The sequence below is a fragment of the Panthera pardus genome, unplaced genomic scaffold (assembly GCF_024362965.1).
Source record: "Panthera pardus isolate Hobbes unplaced genomic scaffold, ASM2436296v1 HiC_scaffold_6, whole genome shotgun sequence".
Taxonomy (NCBI): Eukaryota; Metazoa; Chordata; class Mammalia; order Carnivora; family Felidae; genus Panthera; species Panthera pardus.
Genome location: NW_026526991.1, coordinates 10,597,798 through 10,623,561, shown reverse-complemented (window position 1 = coordinate 10,623,561; position 25,764 = coordinate 10,597,798). Strand labels below are relative to the sequence as shown.

Sequence of the window (25,764 nt, the reverse complement as noted above, 5' to 3'; positions counted from 1 at the left end):
CCCTGGGCAAGAGGTGGGACGAGCAGACAGACAGAGGAACAGGGAAGGTACGGAGAAGGCGAGAGGGCAGATGGAGTATGGAGGGATGCTGTGACTTCCCCCTAAGAATGGCTTCTTAATGCACTTTGAAAATGCACTGCAGTCTGTGTTTAAGGGGCTCTGAGGCAGAGCAGAGAGACAAATTTTTCTGGGGCAGAACACAGGGAGCTGCTGGTGCGTCCCAAAAGGAAAAGGAGTCTGTGTACTCTAAGCCTCAAAAGGAAGCAAGGCAGGAGGCAGCTACAGGAAAGGTGGCACCAGCCATGTGGCCGCAGGGAGGATGGGGTTGGGGGCCCACAGGCTCACAGCGAAGCTGAACAGTGGCGGGAGGGGAGCGGATTGCAACTCCAGGATGGAGCACAGAACAACCCGTAACAGGAGAGGCAGCTTTGGTCGGGAGCAAAAGAGTGAGAGCCCACAAGAACCCCCCAAGGCAGGGCGTCTCCAGGAGGGCTGTGGAGGTGCTCGGCCCCGCTGGGTCTCTGATGGGTGCCCAGCCCCCACTCCTAGCACCAACAGGATGGAGAGAACAGCGGCCCCAAGATTTCGGATCCCTGAATGAGACTTGTCTCACACAGACAAAGCAAGGGCAGACAAAGGACACAAGTGGACAGAGAGGCATGCCACGGACAGGTAAGGGGTGGGATAGAATGGACTGGGGAGGGGAACGGAGGAAACCTCCGATGGCGGACAGACAAGAGGAAAAACACAGGGTGGGTGGGGGGGGCCATGGACACGGGACAGGACCCTCCCCACACTGCCCTGCTCACCGAGCTGCCGCGATGGGCGACTTCTTGGCAGGGTCCAGCAGGCCGCCCAGGCCACCAACCGGCTCTTCCCCCAAGGAGCGTGTGTCTTTGTTGAGCTGCTGCAGGCGAGAGCTGAGCTCACTGATCACAGTTGGTTTGTCATCTTCAGGCCCTGGGAGTCCCCGGCTCTCCACGGGGTCCCCCCACAGCTTGGACCTTCTCTGGAAGAGGTAGCGAGGGCGAGCAGGTCCGGCAGCGGAGGCCAGCCCGGCAGAGGCGGCATGCTGCTGGGCCATGAGCTCACTGTCCGAGGACTGCTTCAGCAGCGGGTCCCTGAAGGTCACCGGCCCCTTCCCCAGCGGGGACTTGAGCTTGGGCTTGGGAGGCACTGGTGGCTTCTCGAGTAGAAAAGTGTGTCCATCGGCGAAGGAGGTGTGGGTGTCAGTGAGCTCCCCGCTCTCCGAGCTCAGGGTAGACATGCTGGACACCGTGGAGATAGTGCTTGTGGTCTCCAGGTGGGGGTCGCTGGAGCTGCGCGTGTCAGCCTCCTCCACCCCTGAGTCAGCTGCAGACTCAGGGGCAGGAGGCGGCTCGCTGCTCGGCTTCCCTGAGGCCGGGCCTGGCACCACGGTGGGTGAGGGACCTGGGCCAGGAAGTGGGGTGGCCAGCAGGACCCCGTTGGCAAACTCTTCGGGAGGCGGCACCAGCCCAATGCGAGCTAGCTCCTCCCTGGTCTCCTCATCGCTGGAGGACAGCTGGGCGGGCGGCAAGTTCACAGCGAACACCAGCTCTGGCTCCTCCTCGGAGCTGCCCTGGCCCGGCCCGGGGTCTGTCGGAGCCGTGCTGCCAGGGGGCTGAGCCCGGGGGCTCGCCAGGGGCTCTGCCACCACTGCTGACTGTGCGGGGGCGGGGGCCAGCTCCGGGGTGCCCGGGCGCTCCTCTTCAGCCCCCAGCCCGCTGGGCTCCTGCCCATTGCTGGTGGCGTGCACGACGATGAGGCCGGCCGGCCGCTGCAGGGATGTGTCCAGGACGCTGAGGATCATGGACTTCTTATCATCTGGCGACTTGCGCTCCTCCCGGGGTGCTTTCTCCGGCTCCCTCCGAGCAGGCACAGGAACCCAGGCGGGGCTTCTTGGGGAGAAGGCTGGGGAGGCCAGCGCCCCTCGCTCAGAGTCGCGGGCCTGCACATCCACGAACAGAGGCCCGGGGCGGTCAGCGTCAGGGCTGTGCACAGGCGTGGGGGACCGGGAGGGTGCCTGGGAGGCCAGAGCACGTTCTCGAGCGGCCAGGGCGAGGGCCAGGGGCGAGCTGGGGTCCAGGGGTTTGCCGGTGAGTGGGTGGATGAAGGTGGAGCCTGAAGGCCCAAGGCTCGGGCCGCTGACCAATGGCTTCAGAGCAGAGACGGGGGAAGGCAGGAGCAGGTCTCGGCCGGTGGTGGTGGTGGTGGCGGCGCCAGCCCCCAGCAGGCGCTCATCGATGGAGCGGGAGGGCTGCAGGGAGGGCAGGTCTGTGCTAGGTGTGCTGCCCTCGATGGCTCCCACCGACAGGAACACGGTTGAGCGGCGCCGCTCCTCCAGCCGCCGGTCCTTGCCCGGGCCTGGGCCCCCGAACGCGAGGCCGGGGCTTTCCCCGGGGCCGTAGTCAAGGCCGCTTGGCCGAGGCCCACGGTGCGTCGGGGAGGGCTCCCGGGCGAAGCTGCCGCCACCCGGGCCAGGGCTGCCCACTGCCAGGGCTGCGCGCTCCTGAGCGTCTTCCACCTGCAGCTGCTTCACCAGCGGGCTCTTGCGGCGCTGAGGCTTGGACGGCGCGAAGATGCTGGCGCTGAAAGCGCCCAGGTTGGCGTAGGGACTGTCGGGGCCGGGTGGCCGCGGCCGCCGCTTTGGACGCTCCGGTGGGGTGGCTGCCGGAGGAGGCCGGGGGGTGTCGCCCGCCTCCGGCGCCGAGTCCTGAAGGATGATCATGGAGCGCGCACGCTTCTGCCGCTCTGGGTAGGGCAGCGGACCCAGGGGCGCGCCAGAATCGTACAGGCCGGCGGCCCCAGCGCCCAGGCGCGCCTCCAGGCCGGGCTTGAAGCTGGAGCGCACTGTGTCGTAGGCGCGGCCTGGAGGGGGTGGCGGTGAGAAGGCGGGGGGCGGCCCGGAGTCGAAGTAGTAGGGAGCGGGTGGGGGCGGCGGTGCGGTCTGCGGCGGGGGCGGGATGCCACGGCCCTCACGCACCGTATCTTGCATGGACGTGCTGCGCGGAAAGCGCCCCTCCAGCAGGGACGCCAGCTTTTCATCCTCCCCTGCGGACAGAAGGGCCCTGGTGAGACCCTGGCACCGGCCCTGTGCAGGGGCCAGCCCTGCCCTGACTCCACCTGAGGGCAGCCATGGCCCCAGATGCAAGGACTGCGAAGCCACCCCCTTAGAAATTGGCGGGAAGTGATACCCAGTGGGGGAGGACGGGGTCAGGAAGGGCACGGAGGCTGGGGTCTGAGAGAAAAGGGGACAAGGCAGCCCAGAGCAGGAGATCTGAGCGAGGCCCCTAGTCTGGGCTCCTCCCTGGATGCCAGCTCTGCACCCCAAGCCCAGTGTTGAGTTGGGGGGAGGGGGCTCTTGGAAAGACGTGGGGAGAGGTATTCTTTCAGATATAAGGCAGAGGAGGGCCCCACCAACAGACTGTGAAAGGACCCAAAGTCTTGGGTTTGGGCCAAGACCTGCCCAAGCCCCATCACACTGAGAGGGCCCAAAGAAGACACCCAGGGAGAATCGGGGCAGCCCCTACACATCCCCCCATGCGGAGTGGTGAAGACAACTGCACAGAAGAGGTAGGGGCGGCTGGTGCATGGCTTCCATCCAAGACTGAGCGAGGCCACATTGCAGCAATGGAACAAGCAGGTGTCACCGGGAGTTCCCTGGTGGCAACCAGAGACGGGAAGAAGAGAGATGGTCAGTAATTAGGGGGACACTCTCCCAGAGTAGGAGTGATGCACGGACTGTAGTCAGAGGGGCAGCAGGACTGTGGCCAGCTGAGCCATGCGTCTGGCAGAAAGAAGGCTGGCGCCCAGCTGAGAAGGTGTTTGTGAAAAGACAAGCCCTGAGAGGCTCCATCCCAGAGACCCAAGTGGACTGGACCGGACACACTGCCCGGTCACTGCTATAACCTCAATGGCTGAACTTCAGTGAGGGAGGGTGGAAGGGAAGGAGGAAGAGCTAAAGCGGAATTGTAGACTAAGCACCTGACCCATGTGTCAGTTGTACTCCCTATGGGCTGTGTGACCCCAGGCCAGGCCCTGGGCCCCCCTGAATCTCAATTCTCTCATGGGCAACACAGGCTTAAAATGAAACCCGCTCTGCTGCCCGAGTTAGGGTCTGTGCGAGAGCAGGACTGGGATGCTCAGGGCCCTCATTGTCCTGCTGCCTGGCCAGAGCCTGGCAAGATCTCCCAAGTGTCCTTGTGGGCACAGCATGGACACTTGTACCGTACGCACGTTCAGTTAGGCTGCAAGTGTTCGACGGCCCAACCGGAGGACAGTGGGTGAACGTTTCCTCCGTGTTGATACGCACAGGTCTCTGGTGCAGTGCCTTAGGAATCTACACTTGGCTTCACTCTGTACTTGCTCGCATTTTTATGAACTCACTGCAGTGCAGATTGCCTGTTCCCAGCCACCTCCTCCTTTAGCCAAGGGGGTCTCCCCAGGCCTCCCGCACTGCACGATCTGCATCTTGTCCTGCATGACAGCTCTTCACCCCGGGCGCAGCAAAGGTGGGTTTTCGTGTGGCTTGAATTCTGGCATTGGAAGTTACTGTCTGACATTACTTAATCTCTTAGCAGGTCAGTTTCCTAATCTCAAGAGAAATGCCGGCCCCTGTTGTGGGGCTGCCACAGCTGGAGCCATTTAAAGCCTACAGCATGGGGCTGAGCACCTAGAAGCATCCCAGGAAGGAGGCCGAGATGATCATCATCATCATCATCATCATCATCATCATCATCATTTTTAGGTCTGCCTTCCACCCCCATGGCTGGACACAGGATTTGTGCCAGGTTCTTTTGGGGCCTCCTCCCCGCTGCACAACTTATCTTATGAGACAAACTACATGGGGAAAAGCTTGTGCTCCTAGAAGACGCAGGAGATTTGGCATGCCAAATTCTAACTTAGGGTGAAGGTAAGTCACTTGCCTGGGATGAAGTGGGGAATCTGTTCTGATACCACCCAAGGTGGGGTGGGGACCTCTGTCCAATGAAGAGTAGCAAACATTTCTCAAACACTGTGTTCCAGCCTCAAGATTCAGGACCTGCATCTAGGAACAGTATCAGTGGTTGAGGCCTATACTCAGCCTCTGAGTACAGCCCACTGGGTGAGCCACATCGTAGACTTGGAGGCAAGTACTAGATGGGACTCAAGTTTATGGACCAGGACCCTGAGGTTTCCGGGACTGAGTCATGTGCCCAGGACAAGGGTGGGTGGGGGACTCTGGGAATCTGACACCTTGACCAACACTCACGTTGGTGGTGGGCAGCAGGCCAGGGCAAGGAGCCTGAAGATGAACCCCTCTCACTCACTCACAGAACGAGCACAGGAGGGTCCAGGAGGAATACCCACCAAGAGGCTCACATCCTGCAGGGAAGGCACTGAGATCTGGACCTGTGGTGGTCAGTCCTAGGACTGGGCTGGGCTGAGCGACAGGCCATCCAGGCAGACTGAGGCCAGGTGCAGAATAGCGAGTGTTGGTACACCCGGGTAAGAAGGAAATGGAGACAAATGCCCCCAGATGAAGTAGGAGAAGGCTGAGACTGGTCCCCGAGGCCCCAAGGCAATGAAGAGCCCACCACGGGTGAACTGGAGGGATGTGGGATGGTCTCTGCTCTGCAGAAAGCCCCCTTTGGGCAGGTCTGGGCAGATGGCTGGCATGATGTCTTACCAGAAGACAAGGTAAGACCTTGGGCAAGTCACTTTACCTCTTTACCTTAGTTTCCTTACCTGTAACACAGAGGTACTAACAGTATGACCTCAACAGGGTTACTGTAAGTATGAGATGAACCAGTGTGCGTAAACACCGTGGTGTTTACTCTGATGACGAACAGACGATGGGGGAGCTGCAGTGTATGCAGACAGAAGGATGGACAAGCGGGCAGGTCTGTGAAGGAACGGATGGAGGAGTGGGCGGGTGAGGGGGGACTACCTGTCTAGAAGGAAGGGCAGTGAGCGGAGCCTGTGAGATGCCCCAGTCTGGGGCCGAGAGAGATGGCTACATGAGAGGCGTGACAGCGAGTGTGAGGCATGATGAGGCCCCAAAGAGACAGGTACAGCAGGCACAGAGGCTAAGGACACAGCCTTGAGAGGACCCACGTCGGGTGTGGAGGTTTTTTTTAGGTTTACATCTTGTCCCGAACAGGTACGGCCTGAGAACAGAGGAAAGAACCAGGAAATGTCCTAAAGCTCTGGGGAGGTGAGCAGAAAAATCAAATGCCAGTTGAGGTCAACAAGAGAAGGGCTGGTCATGTGTCTGCTGGAAGGAATGCCCTGCAAACCACTGGTGACCCTGGTGGCAGCAAAGTCAGTTTTAGGTGTGGACAGAGCTACGCTGCCCCAAGCTGAGGAGCAGGTGAGGACAGAGACAGCAACTGCAAGTGACTTCTGGAGAAGACTGGCTGTGAAGGAAAAGAGAGATACAGAGCAATACCTGGTGGGGGGCGCAGGCTGGACGGGGAGGAGTGTGGGGGGGCGCAGACTGGACGGGGAGGAGCGGATGGAGGGACGCAGACTGGATGGGGAGGAGTGTGGGGGGCGCAGACTGGACGGGGAGGAGTGGATGGGGGCGCAGACTGGACGGGGAGGAGTGTGGGGGGCACAGACTGGACAGGGAGGAGTGTGGGGGGCGCAGACTGGACGGGGAGGAGCGGATGGAGGGACGCAGACTGGACGGGGAGGAGTGTGGGGGGCGCAGACTGGACGGGGAGGAGCAGATGGAGGGACGCAGACTGGACGGGGAGGAGTGTGGGGGGGCGCAGACTGGACAGGGAGGAGCGGATGGAGGGACGCAGACTGGACGGGGAGGAGTGTCGGGGGTCGCAGACTAGAGGGGGAGGAGCGGATGGAGGGGCGCAGACTGGACGGGGAGGAGCGGATGGAGGGACGCAGACTGGACGGGGAGGAGTGTGGGGGGCGCAGACTGGACGGGGAGGAGTGTGGGGGGCGCAGACTGGACGGGGAGGAGCAGATGGAGGGACGCAGACTGGACGGGGAGGAGTGTGGGGGGCGCAGACTGGACGGGGAGGAGTGGATGGGGGCGCAGACTGGACGGGGAGGAGTGTCGGGGGTCGCAGACTAGAGGGGGAGGAGCGGATGGAGGGGCACAGACTGGACGGGGAGGAATGTCGGGGGCGCAGACTGGACGGGGAGGAGCGGATGGGGGGGCGCAGACTGGACGGGGAGGAGTGTCGGGGGTCGCAGACTAGAGGGGGAGGAGCGGATGGGGGGGCAATAGTGGACCAGAGCAGGGATGGGGGCACAATGGACAGGAAGTGGTGGATGGAGTGAGGAAGCCTCAAGGGTCTCTTTTGGCAGTTTCTGTGGATTTGGGGAAAGGACGGATCCCACATATGTCCACAAACAAATGAGATTCCTGGGCTATGACCAGGGAGATGGGGTTCTCAGAGGAAACCTTAAAACCCCAATTGGAGGGTTGGAAGAGACAGGGTCCTCCAGCCCCACATCCACCCCAGCCCCATGCAACCCCCAGCCCAGCCGTACCTACAGACTTGGTCCGTGGAATCCCCTTCCGCAGGGAGCCGGGCAGCTTCTCTGGGCCTGGAAGGCCCTGGCGCTCAAATAAAGACTGTTGGAGTTGGGGGGTTAGAAGGAAGCTCTAGGGCACTGGGGGTCCCAGTTCTCCATCCAGCCCCGGCCATCCTTCTAAGCCTGAGATCAAACACCCCACACACTAATCGCAATGGTGCTGGACCAGTGGGGCCTGACCCAAGACTCAGACCCAGGCATAGAGACTCCAGAGAGCAGGGGCATAGCCAGTGGGGGCCTGGGCATAGAGTACTGGGTAGGGTTGACATGGACAAGGCTGGGGGAGCAGCCCAGAAGATGCCAAGTGAGAGGAGTCGGGGGGCGGGGTGCAGAGACACCGCATTGTACCCTCAACAGGGCTGGGGTGCTCTAGGTGGTCCTGGGTGTGGCTATGCAGGAGGCACTGGGACCCAGGGCCAAGAGTGAGCGCTCAGCATTTGTTAAACTGTGGCCATTCTGGGAGGACAAGATTTCCCCACGTGTGTGAGGAGAAGCCATGGGGCCCTTCACCCTCACCCCTGGAGAGGAGGGTCCAAATGGCGGACTGCCACCCCAGAAAAATGCACAAACGCACAGTAGGGGACGTGGAGCTCTGACCCCCGCGCCCCTCCCTGCCTCCTCCCCTCCCCATGCCCCCCCCCTCCAGCTGCCGGGGTGGCTTACACTGATCTCAGCAGGTGTGATCCTCCGACTCGTGGGCCGCTGTTTGACAGTGGCAGCTCTGGAGTCAGCGTCCGCGATGTCTGGCCTCAGCGTGGGCTCCGTGGCGGCTGCCAGGATCTCATCCAGCTTCTCTGCACAGCCAAGGGAGGCACCATCTCAACCACCCGGACCCTGAACCTGCTCCACCCTCGTGCACCCCATGCTGAGTCCTCCTGATGTTAACGGAGCCACTGGGCCCTGCCCGCCTGATGTCCCTTCTTCCAGACCTGAGACCGGGGGCCAGAAGCCGAGTAACATGCATCCCATCTGAGTCCCACTCCCGCCTGGCCGCTCTGTCCTCCAAGGGTGGTCCAGGTCACCCTTCGGACCCCACTCCAGGAAAAGCCTGACTGACCATTCGGGAGAGGACCAGGACAGGGACGGCACTGTTTGGAGTTTCAAGTCTTCCTGCGTTTGTTGCCCTTGGCCCTGTCCCTTTTCTCCTCAACACCTGGCACTACTCATCTGTCTGTAGCTGCTGCACCAAAAGCTAAGCTGCCTCTGGTGGACCTCAGCCCTAGGACAGACCCTGGTGTGCAGCAGGTGCCCATGGAAGGTGTGAATAAGCTACGAATGAATGAACAGGGGACACTGCCTGAAAACAGAACTCACAGTCCCAGGCTAGGGACCTAAAAATATGGCTCCAGGCAGATGAGCAGGCCAAAGAACCTCCATTCCTGGAAAAGCAGCCCCACCCTGGGTGGGAGGTGCTGATGGTGCTGAAGGGGCTTCCACGGGCCCCTTGAGAGGAGGGTAAGGAAGATGGGGGGCGGGAGGGGTGGGGAGCTGATGGGTGAACAAGGCCCTAGAAGGGAGAAAGGCACCAGGAGGCCTCAGGCAGCATTCTTTTCAAATCCATCATAAAGAAAAGCTTTGTTTGCTTGTTTTTATTAAAGCTGTTTAGTACTTTTTAAAGTGGTGTTTTTGATTATCAACATGACTTGGAAATTGTGTTAAACGCATGTGTCTGAGAACTGGCAGCTGTGGTCCGCTCAGGGCCGGATGTGGGCTGCAGCAGGAGTTGGGGGCAGCTCCCGTGCCCACACGGCTGCCACACTGACCTCACCCCACTCGTCACTCAGGGTCTGAATCCCCAAGCCCTCAGGGCCCATGCCACCCTAGAGGGCCATGTGTCTGGTCACGCCCGGGCTTTCGCTCTCCAAGTGCCTGTTGTCAGAGGACACAGTCAGCCCCAACACCTCCCACCAGCACCTCCTGGCTCTGCCTCTGCAACCCACTCGGCAACTGCCACGGAGAAAGAAGTCAGAGCTGGCCGGCACCCAACCCGGACCAGACCCACATCGCGTACCACCTCTGTCCTGACTTAACCTCTCTGTGACTCAGTTTCCTTATCTGATAAAACAACCCTAAAATGGTGGCTGCTTCAGCGTCTACTGTCTGTACCTACTGTCAGTGTCCACACATGAGAAGTGCTGCCCTGCCTGGCTCAGGGGAAGCACTGAACACACACGGTGCGCCTTCTCTCCCCAGAGAGCTCGTGAGCTCTCAGGAGGAAAGAGCCAGTACCATCCCCTGCGTGCCCTGAGTGTCCAGCCTGGGCCCTGAGTAACACAGGAGTTCAGCAAACGTGACAACTCACCAGAACATGCTCCATCTACAGACTAGCTTACCGGTCCTGGGTGTAGCTCCCAGCGCCACTGTACCTGGGCCCAGGTGCACACCAGGAAGGGCTCGTTAGAGGGATCTTCTTCTTTGTTTTTGTAATGAAGCAAATAATTCCCCTTTGGAAGCTGAAGCCACCATCACCACCCTGCGTTCAGTCCTTGGTGATTTTCAGTTAAAAGAGCTTGTGATGAGCCTTCTCCTCTCATTCCTCACAAGCACACAAAGAAGATACTGATACCGCCCTCATTTTACCCAAAAAGAAACTGAATTTCTGAGAGATCCGAGTGCTCCAGATCATAGATCCAATAAGTTAGGGGTCAGACTTAACAACCACATTTTCCAGAAACCTCAGACATAAAGACATGAGTGAAGTAAAAAGTGAGCATGTGCTCACCCGAGCTGCGGACTTAGAAGCTGCATCTCTAGCTCCAGAAGAACTCATCCCAGAGACCAAAAGCAGAGTGCACATGAAGTTAGCAAAGCAAATGCTGTTGGAGGTAAGGTGACGGTGCTGGGGCCAGGCCAGAATTATTTCCAAAAGAGAAGGAACCGAGAACTCTCCGAACTACCAGCTGGTGAGGGTCACACCAATCCCCATTATTAGAAAATATATTCTTAAATTCTTTTACATACTCAAAAAAGAAAAGGAAGCCCTCTGGGAACCAGGTCTGGGGCACCGGGAACCGCACATTCCCATCAGCCTCACATACACCGGTTATCAAGATTCCACATGTGCTGGCGACACAGCTCGATGTGCAGCTGTTTAAACAGCCAGAACCCAAGCAGGTATGATGGGCCCCAGGGGCGAGGAATCACCCGTCACCTCCCCTACAGCTGGAAGAAGTGCCCAGGCCACAGCATAGCACCCTGGGAGCTCCGCTAATGATCTTAGGACGGAACCAAAATATTCCAGAAATAGCTTGTGTCTGCCTCATAGAGTGAAGAAAGGTGTCCCTAGGGGACACCCAGTTTTAATACCTGAAAAGACACCAAGGAAAGCACTTCACCTGAGACTAGGGCAAGGGTCAACAGGAGAGCTCTGAGGGCCGGACCACAGGCCATGCTGGAGAGCCTGGGCCCAGACAGATGGTGTTGGTGTGCCCCCAGCACAGGGAAGGCCCTGTGGATCCCAGAGTGAGGGATGGGTGGGCACCGGGCACACGGACAAATGGGCAAACACACATGCCTGGGGCCACAAAGCCACCTCAGGCTTCCCTCTGGCTCTGACTCCTATTCAGCTGAAAGAGTCTCCCGTCCACTTGAGAGATGGAGAAGGCTGGCAGAGGCCAGGCCCTGAGATCTCACCAGATGCTGGACCTCAGACTCTGTCCCCCCCACCGTGGAAGCTACATTCTTTGCAGCCAGGCTGGACACACAGAACATACAGGAAGGAGCCTCAAACAAACAGGTGAGGCCTGATGGGAGGAGCAGGGGGTGGTGAAGTCAACAGCCTGGGCTATGTTGGGCAGAGGAGCTCCAAGCTCCCTCCCCAATGCTGTGGGGCCTAGACTCCTGTTCTGAAGGGACTGTCAGCACCGGACTAGACCCCACAACAGATCAGCACAGAAATGGGACCCACACACCAGGCACAAGGAGCCCCCAGAAAACAGGCAGAAAGAAGCAAATGGGCCAGAGCTGAGCACCCAACACTCTTGCCCACACTGGCCCAGTTACCATGCTCCCTGAGGAGACCCACAGCTGAGCCCTCTGAACCTTCCCCCTACCCAGCTCCAGAACATGGCAAATGGTGTGGCCTCCACCGGGAGGCTTTCCCAGCTCTGCCTCACTAGGCTGCTCCCACACTCACCTGAACCCCCAAAGCCCATGGCTGTGCCTCACTGTCACACCCCCACAGAGCCACACCCCTGGACCCCCCCCCATCCATCCTTCCCCAGCTCTCTCTACTGCACCCCCACCAGATCCCCAGGGAGAAGGCCGACAGGAAGGTACAGCCCAGGCTTCCAGAGCACCCTGACTTGACATGGAGCCTCTTCACACATCAGCACTTCCCTGGACAGGGTCAAACAAAGCTGGGGGCATGGGGACACAGCAGATGACTCACCCCCTTTCCTTCTCCGAATGGAGGCTTGCAATCAAGAAACAGAGCACAGGGGTAAGAGGCAGGCTTCATCCATCGGCATCTGGGCCCCCTTCCAACTCCCACCCCTTCCAACAACCGGGACCTCCCAGATCCCGTACAACCCTGGCCTAACCCTCCCTGTCAGACCCCAAGTGGCAAATGTGCCCAAATGCCAAGTTGGTACCCAGCTTGAAACTCACGGTGGAAACAACCACGAGCAGGTATACATGCTTGTGTGTATGCATACACATGCACATGCACACGCACATACACATCCATGCACCTCCACTCACACATATGCATAATTGCACTTATGCACACACAGGCATGCACACACGTGTGGAGATGTCCACGCACAACTTAATCATACTCAGTTCAATCAAATGTTTGTTCAGAAAAAAGGCAACCCCCCACCCAAAAAAAAAGTTCAGAGGCCACTAACAGTTGCAGTGGTCACCCTTGAGTATTCCGTACAGCATCAAAGAGCAGGTCAATGTGTTTGCCAGACCACGGCCAATCAGGTATCACACTCAAGCACGGCCCCTGCTCTAACATTCCCATCACAAAAGAAAGAGGGACCCAAAAGCCCCAGATTTCTCACAGGAAGGCAGAGAAATAGGAGAGGTTTAGACCCACCAAGGCCCTCCCTGGCCTGAGTCTCCACTGCTCTGTGCAGCCGGCTCATTACTGGTTCAGGCAGACGGACATGTGGTGACCACTGACCACGCTGAAGGGCACTGGGAGTGCCCCACCCTTCCGTCTCCTCCCACCACCTGCTTTAGGAGGAGGGCTCCTACCCCAACCTCTTCCTCTCAACCCCATTTCCGCCAGTCACCCCGGGCCTTCATTTTCTGGACACTGCCACTCCCATCCCCCACAGTATGCTCTTTACCTCCTCTCCCTCCTGCATGACCTTGCTTCTCCCCCACACCCACCAAGGAGCAAGGAGCCATCTGGGCGTGAGTCTCCACCCTTGCCACCTGCTTTTTCTGCGGCCTCACACTTTCCTTTCTTCCCAGGTGTTCAGGCCGTCTTCGCAATAGACCACAGCATCCTAACAGGTCCTATCAGTTCTTAACAGTGTGACAGAGAACTGACATGTTTATGCTGCCAATGAGCCTACAGGTCTTATTTCTATCTTATAAAAGCACAAACACTGGATCATGGGATGACCCCTTAGGTACCCAGGGAAACCCTGATGCTGGCCTGGCTTCCTCAAACCTACAGAAAGTAAGCAAGCAGTCTGGTTTCCCCCGACAGCTGTCCTCTGGAGGCAGGAGTAGCTTCTCCCTCTCTGAATGGAGCTACATAGAGTCTAGGTCCAGCTTCAACATAAGCTGTGAGCCCGCCCTCACTCAGCAGTGTGCATGGAGGCTCTGTGCTAAGCTGTCCCTTTGTCCTCCCCCAGACTCTGCTCAGGAAAAAAAATGGTGGAAACAATGCTGACCTGAGGCAGCAAGAGAGAACACCTCTGAAAGACAAGGGTGTACGGAACGACCCTGTCACACAGCAGCAGGAGGGCCCCGGATCACAGCAGAGAGGAAGGAGCTTCTTTAGACAGAAGCATCCCATAAAGCAGAAGGCAATTCTTCTGTTTCCACAGAGCTCAGTCCCCTGGCCCCTGGATTACAGATCTCAGGCTGCCTATGCACCTCTTCATGCAGAACTAGGAGGGTCCCTTCTGAACATGCAGCTCATCATGGCTATGTGACAGCCTCTGGAAGGAGACTCCTGGGACCCACCCACCAAAGCCTTGCTCTGGAGTCTAGCCGGACCCAGGTGCCTACGGGTACTGGTTTGTCAATCAGTTTCCATTCTCAATCAGTATGACAGATCAGCTCCCCCATAACTAGTCTTGGACCTTTGTGACCCTGGGGCCAGAAGTCTGCCAGCTTCTCTGCCTCACTCTTCAATGAGTGGGTTTAGTTGGGGACAGAATTCTAGGTGGAAAGGCATTTTAATTCAAGGCTTTAGTTATTGTTCCATTGTCTTCTAGCATCTACTATTGCTGATGAGAAGTCTGCTGTCAGTCTAACCATTGTTCCTTTCTATGTCATCCAGCTCCTTTCTCTGGTATTTAAGATTTTTCTTGTCTATGGTGTTGTGAAGTTTTACTATGACAGCTCTAGATGTAGATTTGTTATTTCCTTGCTTGGGGTTTATACTTCTTCAAAATGGAATTTCATGTCCTTATTCAATTTCTGAATATTCTTAGCCATGTACTCTTTAAATATTGCCTCTTCCCCATTTTAATCTTTCCCTCTGGGACTCTCATTAGACTGGGATTTTCTCATTTGTCCTCCATTATCTCTTATCTCTAGGGATATTTTCCATATCCCTATCTTTCTGTGCTGCACTTGGGATAATTTCCTCAGAATTATCTTCTAATTCACTGTTTCTTTCTTCAGCTGAATCTAGTACACTGTTTATCCCAGTCATGGATTTTTTAATCTCAGTGACTATACCTTTTGTTTCCATAACAGTTCTTTAGGGATCTTTTAAAATCTGTTTATTCATCTTTTGGTTTTTGGTTTTGGGTTTTTTCTTTTTGTTTTTGTTTTTGTTTTTGTTTTTGTTTTGTACTGTCCTGTTCCTTATGAGTTCTGTTAGTTTCCTTAAACTTTGTATTTAAACACCTTATTTTGCCTCTTTCATATTCTTTGATTTCTAGTTCTTCTGATGCTAATGCTGGTTCCTGGGCTTGCTTCTAGTTTTCCCACTTCTCATGGGTCCACAGCCTCATCTCTTGGCTTTGTGGGAGCAACAGAACCCTAGCTCCTGCCATTAGGGTCTATAACACTGTCCCAAGCCCTCATGGACTATGGAAGCATCATCAGCTTCCTCTCACTTAACTGACTTCTCTTTTCATTCTTGAGATCTGGGAAATTTCCTTTGTCTTGAGTGCTATATCCTTTTGGCTTTTACTTTCTTCAGAATATTTATGGGGAAGAAAAGTATGACCATGTCAGCCTGACCTATCTTGGTGGCTGAAGTCCACAGTAAATGACACTGCAGTCAAGAGTCTCTGCCTGAAAGGAGGGGGTGGCTCAACCTGTGGCCAGGACAAGGTCAGGGGTCACTCTATTTGTAAGATCGGGAACCATTTTCAGAGACAGGTAAGTGTTCCTTCTATAGCTGGGAATGAACAAAGCCTGAAGCCGAGGTTGGGGATCAGTCTAGAACCAGGATCAGGGCCTTTGCTGTGGACAGGACTATCTCAGAACTCAGCCTAGGACCAGAGTCAGCATTCCTTCTATGGCTAGAGCCATAGAAAAGTCGGGGACTAGAACTGGGTCACGTATATTGGGATATGCCCATTATTAACTGCCACATATGTCAGGACACAGTCATGTATACCTGGACACGCCTATGCTGAGGCTATTAACAGTCACATATTCCAAGACATGCCCTACAACGAAGCTATTGGGGGTCATCCCAGGATCGTGCTCACAACATGCCATACCAAAGCCCTGACATACTCTTATCTGCCTCTTGCAGCTTATGAGGGCCTGTCCCACCATCATACTAGTGATGTTCACACAGCCCTATGAGGTCAGCAGCTTGCTGTAACCCATGCTTAACTGATGAGCGAACAGGTGTTAGGAGGGCAAAATAAGCACAAAGGTCAGAGAGCTAGTGTCAGCAGAGCCACGGCAGAGCCTAGGTCCCCTAACTTCTGCTCTTCCCTCACCTGGATGAAATGGAGGAGAGAAGTCAGACTGGAAGTACACGGAGCCAGAGGCAGCAGGTGCACATGCATGCAAACACACTGGGAGGCCAGGCCCTGCACCCTCTCGGTCCCGGTTGGCCCACTGTCTATATCCAGCCCTCATGCCATCCATGTGTTGTACCCCTCCCCACCACTCCAGCACCCACCCATTTATCTTTGACCTATTCACACATCCGTCCGTCTGTCCTTCCACTCCCCTGTCTCTACCTGGCCTTGGCCCCAGCTCACTCTGCCTGGCCTCCCACCCTGGACTGTCTGCCTGCTGTCCACCCCCCACTGCTCACCAAGTTCCTCAAGTTCAGCCGTCATGGACTTGGAGCGCAGGGTCAGCGTGGTGCTGGGAGCCCTCTTGGGGGGCGGCGGGGCTGCAAAGAAGAGGGAGGCCTTGGACCTCCTGTCCAGCAGCAGGCAGCGCGGCGTGGCCAGGTGCAGGTGCCACTTGCGCTCCACCGCCTGGATCTCCTCGTACTCCCGTGAGGATGAGTCGCACTGCGCCAGGATCTTGTTCAGGCTGCGGCTGGATGCAAACTTCTTCATGGCGCTGGGAGCTCAGGGGGTTGCTGAGGGCCCAGCGGGGCCGGGGTAGTTGGGGCCTCAGGAGGTAGGTGGTCAAGGGCCCCAATGGGGGTCACGGTGCTGGCCAGCTCCCACCTGAATGCCCACCCTGTAGACTCCGAGGGCTGAGCAAGGGGGCACCAGAGCCATGAGGTGGGGGCTGGGAGGGGTCTCCCGGCAGGCTGGGCTCCTGCTGCTCCAGGGCCCCCCCACCCCAGGCCCTGGAGGCCGCTGCCCCTCGGGGGACCAGGGTGTGGGCAGCAGAGCCAGGATCTGGGCTGGGCCGGCCCAAGCTGGCAAAGCCTCCTGGGCCCAGGCTGTGCCGCGACGTCGCGGGGAGAAGACGCTTTTCCTCTTCCCTCAGGTGCCGCCTCCCCCTTCCCTCCGACAATAAAGCGGCGGCAGCGTCAACCTCACAGTTGCTATGGCAACCCCGGCCTCCAGGCAGCTGCTGGCAGTGTCGGGAGGAGGGCTCTTCCACGCCAGGGGCTGGGGGGACGCCGGGAAGGAGGGGGTGGGGATCTGAGGAGGGGCACCCTGGGGTCAGGGGTCAGAGGTCAGAGGCTGGGGGCCAGGGTTGGTGGGCTAACATCAGGGATTGGGAAGCCACCCAGGCCATGAACGTGGGTATTTCACCTAGGTTTAGGCATCTGACCTCCACAGTCTGGGGTCAGGGCGTGGGGAGAGGAAAGTGAGCCTGGGGTCAAAGGTCTCAGGTCAGGAGCCAGAGGGGAAGGTCTGAGCACAGAGGCCTGAAGCCCGGCCCCTCACCTCTGCGCCGAGCCCCGTCTTCTTCTGGCTTCCTCGTCACAGACACAACCTTCATGACGAGGCGGTTCCCGCCCTGGCGGATCAGAGCCACCACCTGCTTGTGCCCGACCTTCACCACGTTCACCCCGTTCACCTGGGACAGACAGGTGGGTGGTGGGGGTGTTCCAAGTGTGTCCTCCTTGGGGCTCAGAGGTCAGCACCCCACCTGGCTGCACAGGTAAGGACAAGCCTCACCTCGATGAGGAAGTCTCCTGTGCGCAGCCCGGCCCTCCAGGCCACACCCTCCACATCCACCGACTCAAGATACTGGAGCGCAGGGAAGGCCGGCGTGGGTGTAAACTCCTCGATGGGGGTCTCTGCTGCGGTGGGGGGGGGGGGAGGGAGGGGTTGGGAATGGGGGAGGGCAGTTAGGAAGGTGCTTCACCTGCGTGGTCCAGGTGGAGGCAGCTGTCACATAGCAACCTCCCACAAGTGGCTCCACACGCCGAACAGAGGACAACTGAGGCAGCATGTCAGGGTGTCCTGGGGCTGGGGGGCAGCAGGCACTGCCACCCAGGGAAGAAACTGCCCCCCTCGGCCCCACCAGAAAGGACTCCCCTCCCTCAGACATGCTCCAGCAGAGATCTTGGAAATCAACAGGGGGAAGGGATTGCCTCGTACTGAGATATTCCAAACCAAGGACACAGAGTCAGAGCAGAGGAGCAAGGCAGGGGGACAGGAGCCGAACTAGCAGGGAGGGAGGCAGTGGGGGAGTCAGGGGCAGAGGATAGGGCAGGGGTGAGGCAGGGAGGAGAGCAGAGAGGAGGAGCAGAGACAAGACACATGCTGGCAGTCTGGCAGCCAGCCCCACACCCACTCTCGGTGCTGTCTACCCTTCCTTACCTTTGGCCCCCCGGAGCACAAAACCAAAGCCCTCATGGTCCCGTTTCTGTAGGACAGCCACCTTGTCGTCAATGACGTAATCGCTGGTGGAGGAAAGCAGGGAGGGGTGAGGAGAGCCCTGCCAGAGAGTACAGCTGGCCAGGCTGACCGCACACATGCCCCAAACAGGATCCCACGGGCATGGCCCACCCCAGAAGTCACCCTTGCGCTGACGGAGGAAGGCAGAAGACAGAGGTGGGCTGGGGACCACCTCGCCTCCTCTGACCCCTTCATCCACAGGCCTCCTCAACTAGCTCTGGTCCTCCCTCCACACCTGATATCCCATCCGCATGCATGCCTACCCTTGCCCACCTGCCCACCGGCCCCCACCTGTACCTGTGTGAAGTGAGACTGTCATAGGAGCCCACTGTGTAGTGACGGAAAAGGCGCTTCGTCCGGTCTTCCCGGGTTTCTGAGGGGAGTTTCAGGAGCTGATGGAGGGCCACATCCTCCAACCGACCTGAACTGCCCCTCAACCATGCTGGTCACCAGCCTCTGCCAACACACACACCCCTGGCCTGGTTGTACCCACGTGGAAGTGAGGGGCCCAAAGGTCCTAAGGTAAGAAGGCTGAGGGGACCATGTTGGAAATCCTGGCTTCTAGGGGTCAGGATCCAGAATAGGGTAGGAGCTTTGGCCCATCTCGCTACGGAGTGGCTGCACACAGCCAGGAGCAAGGCCGAGCCATCTTCAGAAAGAGTCAGCAAGCCCCAAAGCCAGGAGCAAAGAAGCTGTGTACATGTGTAGGCCTAGGTGTGTGTGTAACTTGCAGTCACGTGTAAGTGCCATGCTCATATAGGCGTGTGTGCATATGACTGTGGTCACGTACAAGGGTCATGCTGCAGGCAACGCGCACTGGCTTGGAGGTGGCGTTGTGTCCTCACTGAGACTCTCATGAGAGCCCACCGATGCTCAGTCTCACAGGTCCCTTCCTCCAGAGCCTGCCTCTGAGTGCACAGGAGGTCCAGGTGTGGGGCTGATGTCACTGTGTCCCACAGATTCCTGCCCCCATCTGTACTCTTGATCTCTAAGTCCCTCACAGCTGTTGCAGGGTTAGCCGGCTGTCCACCTGCTACTCCGCCCATGGCCGTGGCCTTGCTGATTTCCTGCAAGCGTGCAGACCCCAGTCCACATCTGCAGCCACAGCCCCTGTGCTCCAGGCTTTCTTCTCCAGCTGCCTGTAAGTTAAGATTGTCTCACACTCTAGCCCCCATTCCTGCCCTCCTGGCTTCCAGCTCTCCAGGACCCTGGAGGGCTCCCAACGTGGCTCCACCACCACCTCACGTTTCATCCACAGCTCCTCTCCCATTCCCTAGCATTCTAGAATTTCTCAAGATTAATTCATTCATTCAACAAGTATTTATTGAGCTCCAACTGTGTACCAAGCACTGTTTGTTTTAGGCTCTGAGAATATAGTAGGGAACAGAACAAAGCCTCTACCCTGTGGAGTTTACAATCTATTGGAAGAGAGAGAACAGAGAGACAGGAAACAGGTGCATGCATAACATGTCAACTGCTGGCAAATGTTAGGAGAGAAGGGAGCAAAGTGGGGGTACAGAGAAAGTCTGCAATTCTAGGGTGGTCACATGCTGGCTCATCAGGAAAGGATAGTTGGGAGGCACAGAACGTTAGGGAGCAGCCTGAAGACTCTGTGGGCAAAGGGCTTCCAGGGAGCAGGGGCACACAGGGCAAAACCCACATGGCAGGGCTGGGTTTGGGTGTTCAAGGGACAGTGAGCAGCCATACAGCTGGAGCAGAGGGAGTGAGAGTGAGAGTGAGAGTGAGAGTGAGAGATAGAGAGAGAGAGAGAGAGAGAGAGAGAGAGAGAGAGAGAGGAAATGAGATCAGAGAGGGAAGCTACAATTGATTGTGAGCTCCTCATAAGTAAGGACCACCTCTTATTTATTTCTGTGATCCCAGCACCTAGCACAGCAGCTGGCATATAACAGGCCATGCAAATGCTAACTGGAAGAATAGATGGGTGGACAACTGGCTGAATAAGTACACGGATGGATAGATGGAACAAAAGAGAAGTAGAAGGATAGATCAGATCAAAGGTAAATAGATATTTAAGTGGATGGAGAGAAAAGAGAATGGGCTGGTGCGGGGAGAATGGATGGAACAAACGGTAGTAGATAAGTAAATGGATGGATAGGTGGGCAGGGTGGGTTGACAGAGAGGGGAGAGCTGGACTGGTGGACTGATCGATGTATTGATCGATAGATGGATAGATGGTTGGGTGGGTGCGTATGTGGGTGGGTAGATGAATGGATGCAAGGAGGGGTTGGCCGGGTGGGTTGATAGAAGAGTAGAGGATGGCAAGAAAGGGATAAAGGAATATAAGAATAGATGGAACAGTGGCTGGATAGAACAAAGAGAGAATTCCTGTTAATATGAGAAGACGCAGGTGTCAGGAAAAGTACTGGTCCAAATTTCAGGATCCTGCCACTAGTGTGATTCTCAGTAAGTCAACAAACCCCCTTAAAGCCTCTCCTGGGAGAGCAGAAACCTTTACCTCGAAGGGTCCTCTAGGTTCTGATGGCTTATAACCTGTCACCCTAACCCTAACCCACCCAGTAGCTCATCTGCTCCCTTCTCTCCTCTTCCCACACACTGCCTGTCCTAAGACCCTCTGTAATGTGGCTGCACACACCATTCTGCCGTTTCCAAGGCCAGAGCAGGCCAAGTCTCATCACTGCTGGTGGAGGGGGAGCATCAGACCCCTTCTTGCCTCCATCACACCCTTCTTCACATTGACCCCACGTCTGAAAATGTTGGAACGTTCATGGTACCTGCCTGCAGAAGGACCCCCTCAAACTGCACAGTTCATTAACCTCCATTTTTTAGATTTTGTCACACAAATTATCTGAATTACATAACAAAAATTCATCTTCCAGTTTTATTAATCAGACATGTAAAAGCCAGCTCAAGTGAAAACACACAGCATGACCCCCCAAGAAAGACAGGGAAGGAGGGATGGAGGGAGAGGAGGGAAGGAGGAAGGGGAGGGGAGGGAGGAGCTGGCCAGAGCTTTCCAGGTGTCCTACAGACCCTCTGAGCACACAGGGCTTCACCTCAGCTCTCAGCTCTCTGCCTGAAACTGCTCCTTTTACCCCTTCTGCCCCAGACAGGTGCCTGGGAGGTACACTCTCTGATGACCCTGGGCATCAGCCTGGCCCCCAGCAGTGGCCCCTTTTTGTTCTGTAAGTCCTTCTCTGTCCCAATCTCCAGTCTCAGAAACAGATCTGTCTTTGGAAAGAAAGCTGGGCCTGTTAGAAGCAGACTCCCATTCCTGAGCTGCCCTCTGGCCTCACAGAACTCAGCACTTGGGTCCCAGATCAGAGCAGCTGGTGGCTGGTCTTCAGATGAGGACAGAGGCCACTCCCACGCCTTGCCAGCTGGCAGACCCCACAGGCCTCTCTCCCTCTGCCTACCCATGAAAGGATCCCATCTACTTAGGTCCCTTTTGACTCTTTCAGGTGACAAACCCCGGAGCCACCCTGGTCTAGGAGCCCTGCAATTGTCCGGAGGCGTACAACTCCTTCTCCAGGTCACTCCTTACACTCTCCCATCAGGATTCTCAGCCCACCCTAGCCCTCTCCACCTCTCACTCTGCTCTGCCTGGGCCTTCACCCTAACCCTAAACGACCTGAAGAATCGAGACAATACGACCCAGTCTCCTGCAACGCTGCAGCAAACTGGAAAGTTCCTCCACTTGCTCTCACAGCCACCTGACCGGCCTCACGCTCCCCAGTAAAGCCCCACCATCTCTCAGCGCACACACTTGAGTTTCACTCACTCGGAGGCCCTGAAGCATGGCAGCTATAGCAGACTCTGCAGCCCACTGCCCTCCTCGAGACGAACTAACAACAGCCTCCACCTCTTAGACCTGCCGGGATGAGTAGGTGAGTTCTCATCTACACAAGTGCTTCAAACTATGCCACACGTCCAGACGCTGCTAGGAGCATGCGAGATGCCAGCACACGGAGATCTGCAACAGCAGGCCCGGCCCCCGGCCCCATCAGCTAACCAACCGCATGGCAGACCCCCAGCTTCCTTCGCGGCTCCTCTCCAACTCCTTCAGGGCAACCCCGGGGGCCCCCCTGGACTCACATCATGACAGCCGCGTGCCAGCATATCTGCTGTAACTGCTGTGCGTGCCTGTTCCTCTCTAGGCAGAGAGCCGGCCTCTGCAACCCAGCTCCCAACACAGGGCCCAGCACACATCAAACACCTCGTAAACATTTGCTCTTCTCAAATCCCAGCTCCAGTCCAGACCTCCCCAACCCCTTCCCAGCTTCAGATCAGCTTCTGGATCCACACAGTTCTCAAACCAGAGTCTTCACTGTCCTCCCACAGGGGCGCATAGGACCCCGTCCCTACTTGTCAGGCCAGAGGCCCTTTCTTCCCCACCCTCCTCCATGAAGTTGGCACCAGGACCCAAACTTCTGAAACCATTCCCCACCTGGACACACGGCCCCAACGACCCTCCACAGGCAGACAACAGGGGGCCATGTCCCTTATAGGCACCCAGCCACCAGGAGATCCGTCAGGGCAAGATAGGGAATGGCTGAGTCAAGTACTAAAGGCATCCGCTCAGGAACAGGCCAGCAGCTGCACCCCTGCCTCCGTGCGACTCTGCCATGCTCCACACAGAGCAGAAGTCCAGGCCACACGGCTGGGGGAGGAGGGGGGCGGTCCCTTTGAGAGACTCACAACCCAGGGCAATGGAGCACAGCAACCCTGGGCCCAAGCCCTTCACGTGCAGAGGGAGGGATGCGTGCACCCTTGGTCTAGATGCGACACTGGTAACAATCACGGGCCACCACTTCTCCCACTGACTCTCTAAGGCAGAAACAACACTCATGGGTCCGGGGGCCTGGGAGCTATGGAAGGAACAGCCACTATTTTCTACTGGCAGGACCACCTCAGATCCCAACACCCAGAGGGGTGCTTTCTGGAGGCCCAGGCAGTCAGCAAGGTCTGACTAAAGCTGCCCACCAGCCTCAAGAACTGCAGCCTCTGCCCTCATGGCCTCCCTGCAGGCCAAGGATGGAGCCGTCCCCCACCTGCTACCCTGGGACCATCCTGGCCCCAAGGCACCCACGACAGCCCCTCCGGGCCCAACTGGCCTCATTTCCTCTTGGCTGGCCCAGGCTTCCCTGCACTGCCCACTTGGACAATCTGTCCACCTTGGAAAGACGCCTCTTTTCTCACACTGACCTCTTTACTTATCTGCCAGCCACACAGGAATCTCACACTCCAAACACCCAGTATTTCTGTGACGACTATGTGTGTGTGTGTGTGTGTGTGTGTGTGTGTGTGTGTGTCTGGCGGGGGGTTACAGTCACTGGGAGCCACATGTGGGATCACATACAGATGCACATTCATAATACGTGTCCTATGGGCAGGTCACGTGTGTCTCTACAGCTGTAAAGTGCCCAGCTCCCTGCACATGTGCTCCTAAGTACGGACAGGGTGTGTGCACCCTGTGTCTGTCACGTACACAAGTTTGTGTCCACTTCGGATGTGTGTCTGAGTTTACTCTAGTCCTTTCTCTGTGAATATCTACGGGTTTAACTCCAAGCAAGACCACAGGGGAGCTAGAAGGGGCAGTACCCCTCAGTAGCCACCCAGGGGATGGGGGGTCACTCACCATGCCGTGTGTCATACTGTCTCATCTGCACCTCCTCCACGCAGTCGGCCGGGAACCAGCCCGTGCGGCCTTTCACGGTCCCCTCCCAGAAACCGCCCTCCCCAATGCTGAGCACTGGAGGGACAGAAGCCAGATAGGGTGTCAGCGTACAGCAGGACACTCAGGAACCCACCTCACCCACCACCACCTCAGGCTCAGGCTCTGCCTACCCTGACCCTTCACACACACCCCTCCTTCACCCTTTCTCCCCTTCTGTTCCCTTCCTCCCCTTCATCCTCCTGGATTTTTCCCTGGGAAGATTTTGAGAGTCACACAGAAGACAGAAAGGAACAGATGGACACAGCACAGGACAGGCATGTGGGGGACAGAGAGACACACAGATGGACACACTCGAGGGGGGACAGGAAACAGAGGCAGGGGCCACAATCCTGCTCCTGTCCTCTCGGCTGACCCTTCTCTTCCTACTCCTTGAACCAACCCCCATCCTTGCTCTGTCGCCCACCCCAAAGGTCACTGCCAAAAACTCAGGGTCATTGTGCTGTGACCAAGGGTTAGGCCACATGATGGACCAAAGGAGGGCCGACCTCACAACTGTTTCCTTCCCAGGCTCCCTGGACATACAGCACCCACAAGGATAGGACCCCAGTAATGACAGAGGCCCCCATGATGAGAGGAGCTTGTCATGGCACAAGATCTCCCCAAAACACAGGAAGCGTCAGTGACAGAAACCTTCATAATACACAGACACCCACATAACTGTCACACATATCCCCCACCATGGGACAGGGTCCCCACCTATCACAAGGGTTTCCAATGAATAAGTCCCAGAAGTGACACAGGAATCCCATATTCGAGGAAGGTCCCTGATGGGATAGGGTCCTTCAAATACACAGAACCCCAATGACACCAACCTCCATCATGACACAGAAACACCCCCATGACGAGAGGAACCTCCATGGTGACAACAGGGAACCCACAGTGACAGAGGACGGAGAGGGACCCGCATGACAGGACCCCCCCGTAAAGGCAGGCACCCCTCCCTGACACAGAGCCCTTCACGGTGACACAAGGAATCCCCAGTGGCAGGTGCATCCCATAATGACCACAGCGGCTCAGAGTTCCAGAGACACCCCCCCCCCCCATGACACAGACCCCGAAAATGGCATCAGCCCCTCCACGATCGCGGAGGACCCCAACCATGCACCCGGGAGTGGCGCCCCCCGCCCTCCTCCCGCGCGCCCCGCGACCCCGCCCCCCGCGCCCCCCTCACCCTTCACGGCCTCGCCGCGGTGCAGCGGGATCTCGCCCTCGCCCTGCGGGCTGTGCGCCTTCACGGCGATGAACTTGCGGCCGGGGACGGCGCTGTAAAGTTTCCGCTTCGGGCCCCGGGGCGGCGGCGCGGGGGGCGCGGGGGGCGCCGGGCCGGGGCCGGGCGCGGGGCCGGGGCCGCCGGGGCCGCCGGGCCCGCTCGGGCTGTAGACGAACACGTAGGTGACGGACGCGATGCCGGGGGGCAGCGGGCACGCGAAGCCGGCGCCCGGGGCCTCCATGGCGCGCGGCCCGGCCCCGCCGCCGGCCTCACCGCAGCCGCCGCCGCAGCGCCCGCCGCCCGCCGCCCGCCGCCGCCCGCCCGCCCGCCGGGGGCCCGGCCCGGGGCCGCTCCATGGGCCGCGCCGCCGCGCCCGGCCCGCTCCCGCCAGCGCACGAGCCGCGCCCGCTCAGGGCTCCGGGGCCGCGGGGCTGCGCTCCCGGGCGCGCCGGGCTCGCTCCATGCCGCGGCCGCTCCTCGCGCCCCGCCTCCTCCGCGGCCCGGCTCCTCCCTCTGCGGGCGGCGGCGGCGGCGGCCGGCCCTCCTCCCTCCCCTCCAGCGGCCGCCTCGCCGCCGCGGCCCCCGCGGCGGGAGAGGCCACGGGGCGAGGGGCACTGCAGCGCACGGAGGGGGCGGAGGAGGGGTCGGCTGAGGAAGGCGGGGGACGCGGTGGGCAGAGCCGGGTGGGAGCTGGGGAGGGGTTGGGGGGGGGGCGGCTCCCCCAGCGGCCCGCCCCCAGCCCGCCTGCCCAGGCCTTGGCCTTCTCCTCCTCCTGGCCCCTGCCACGTGCCGGGCGCCCAAATCCTCCCCCAGACCTGTGTCCTCTCCTCCGCAATACCTGCCTCTGA

General features: G+C 58.2%; 1 protein-coding gene across 3 annotated transcripts in view; it reads right to left on the bottom strand.

Moving 5' to 3' along the window:
• SHANK3 (SH3 and multiple ankyrin repeat domains 3) overlaps positions 1 to 25,764 on the bottom strand; it is a 51,817-nt gene that overhangs the window by 9,667 nt on the left and 16,386 nt on the right. For 2 of the 3 annotated variants that reach the window (XM_053895597.1, XM_053895599.1), the window contains 11 exons: positions 24,878 to 25,080; positions 23,608 to 23,721; positions 18,288 to 18,363; positions 17,913 to 17,995; positions 17,265 to 17,389; positions 17,031 to 17,163; positions 15,989 to 16,069; positions 11,957 to 11,980; positions 8,230 to 8,360; positions 7,522 to 7,606; positions 810 to 3,072 (listed from right to left, as the gene is read on the bottom strand). In XM_053895597.1, the coding sequence (XP_053751572.1) occupies positions 810 to 3,072; positions 7,522 to 7,606; positions 8,230 to 8,360; positions 11,957 to 11,980; positions 15,989 to 16,069; positions 17,031 to 17,163; positions 17,265 to 17,389; positions 17,913 to 17,995; positions 18,288 to 18,363; positions 23,608 to 23,721; positions 24,878 to 25,080 (3,318 nt within the window). The remainder of the gene's footprint in view (positions 1 to 809; positions 3,073 to 7,521; positions 7,607 to 8,229; positions 8,361 to 11,956; positions 11,981 to 15,988; positions 16,070 to 17,030; positions 17,164 to 17,264; positions 17,390 to 17,912; positions 17,996 to 18,287; positions 18,364 to 23,607; positions 23,722 to 24,877; positions 25,081 to 25,764) is intronic. The other variant, XM_053895598.1, reaches the window with a different exon arrangement.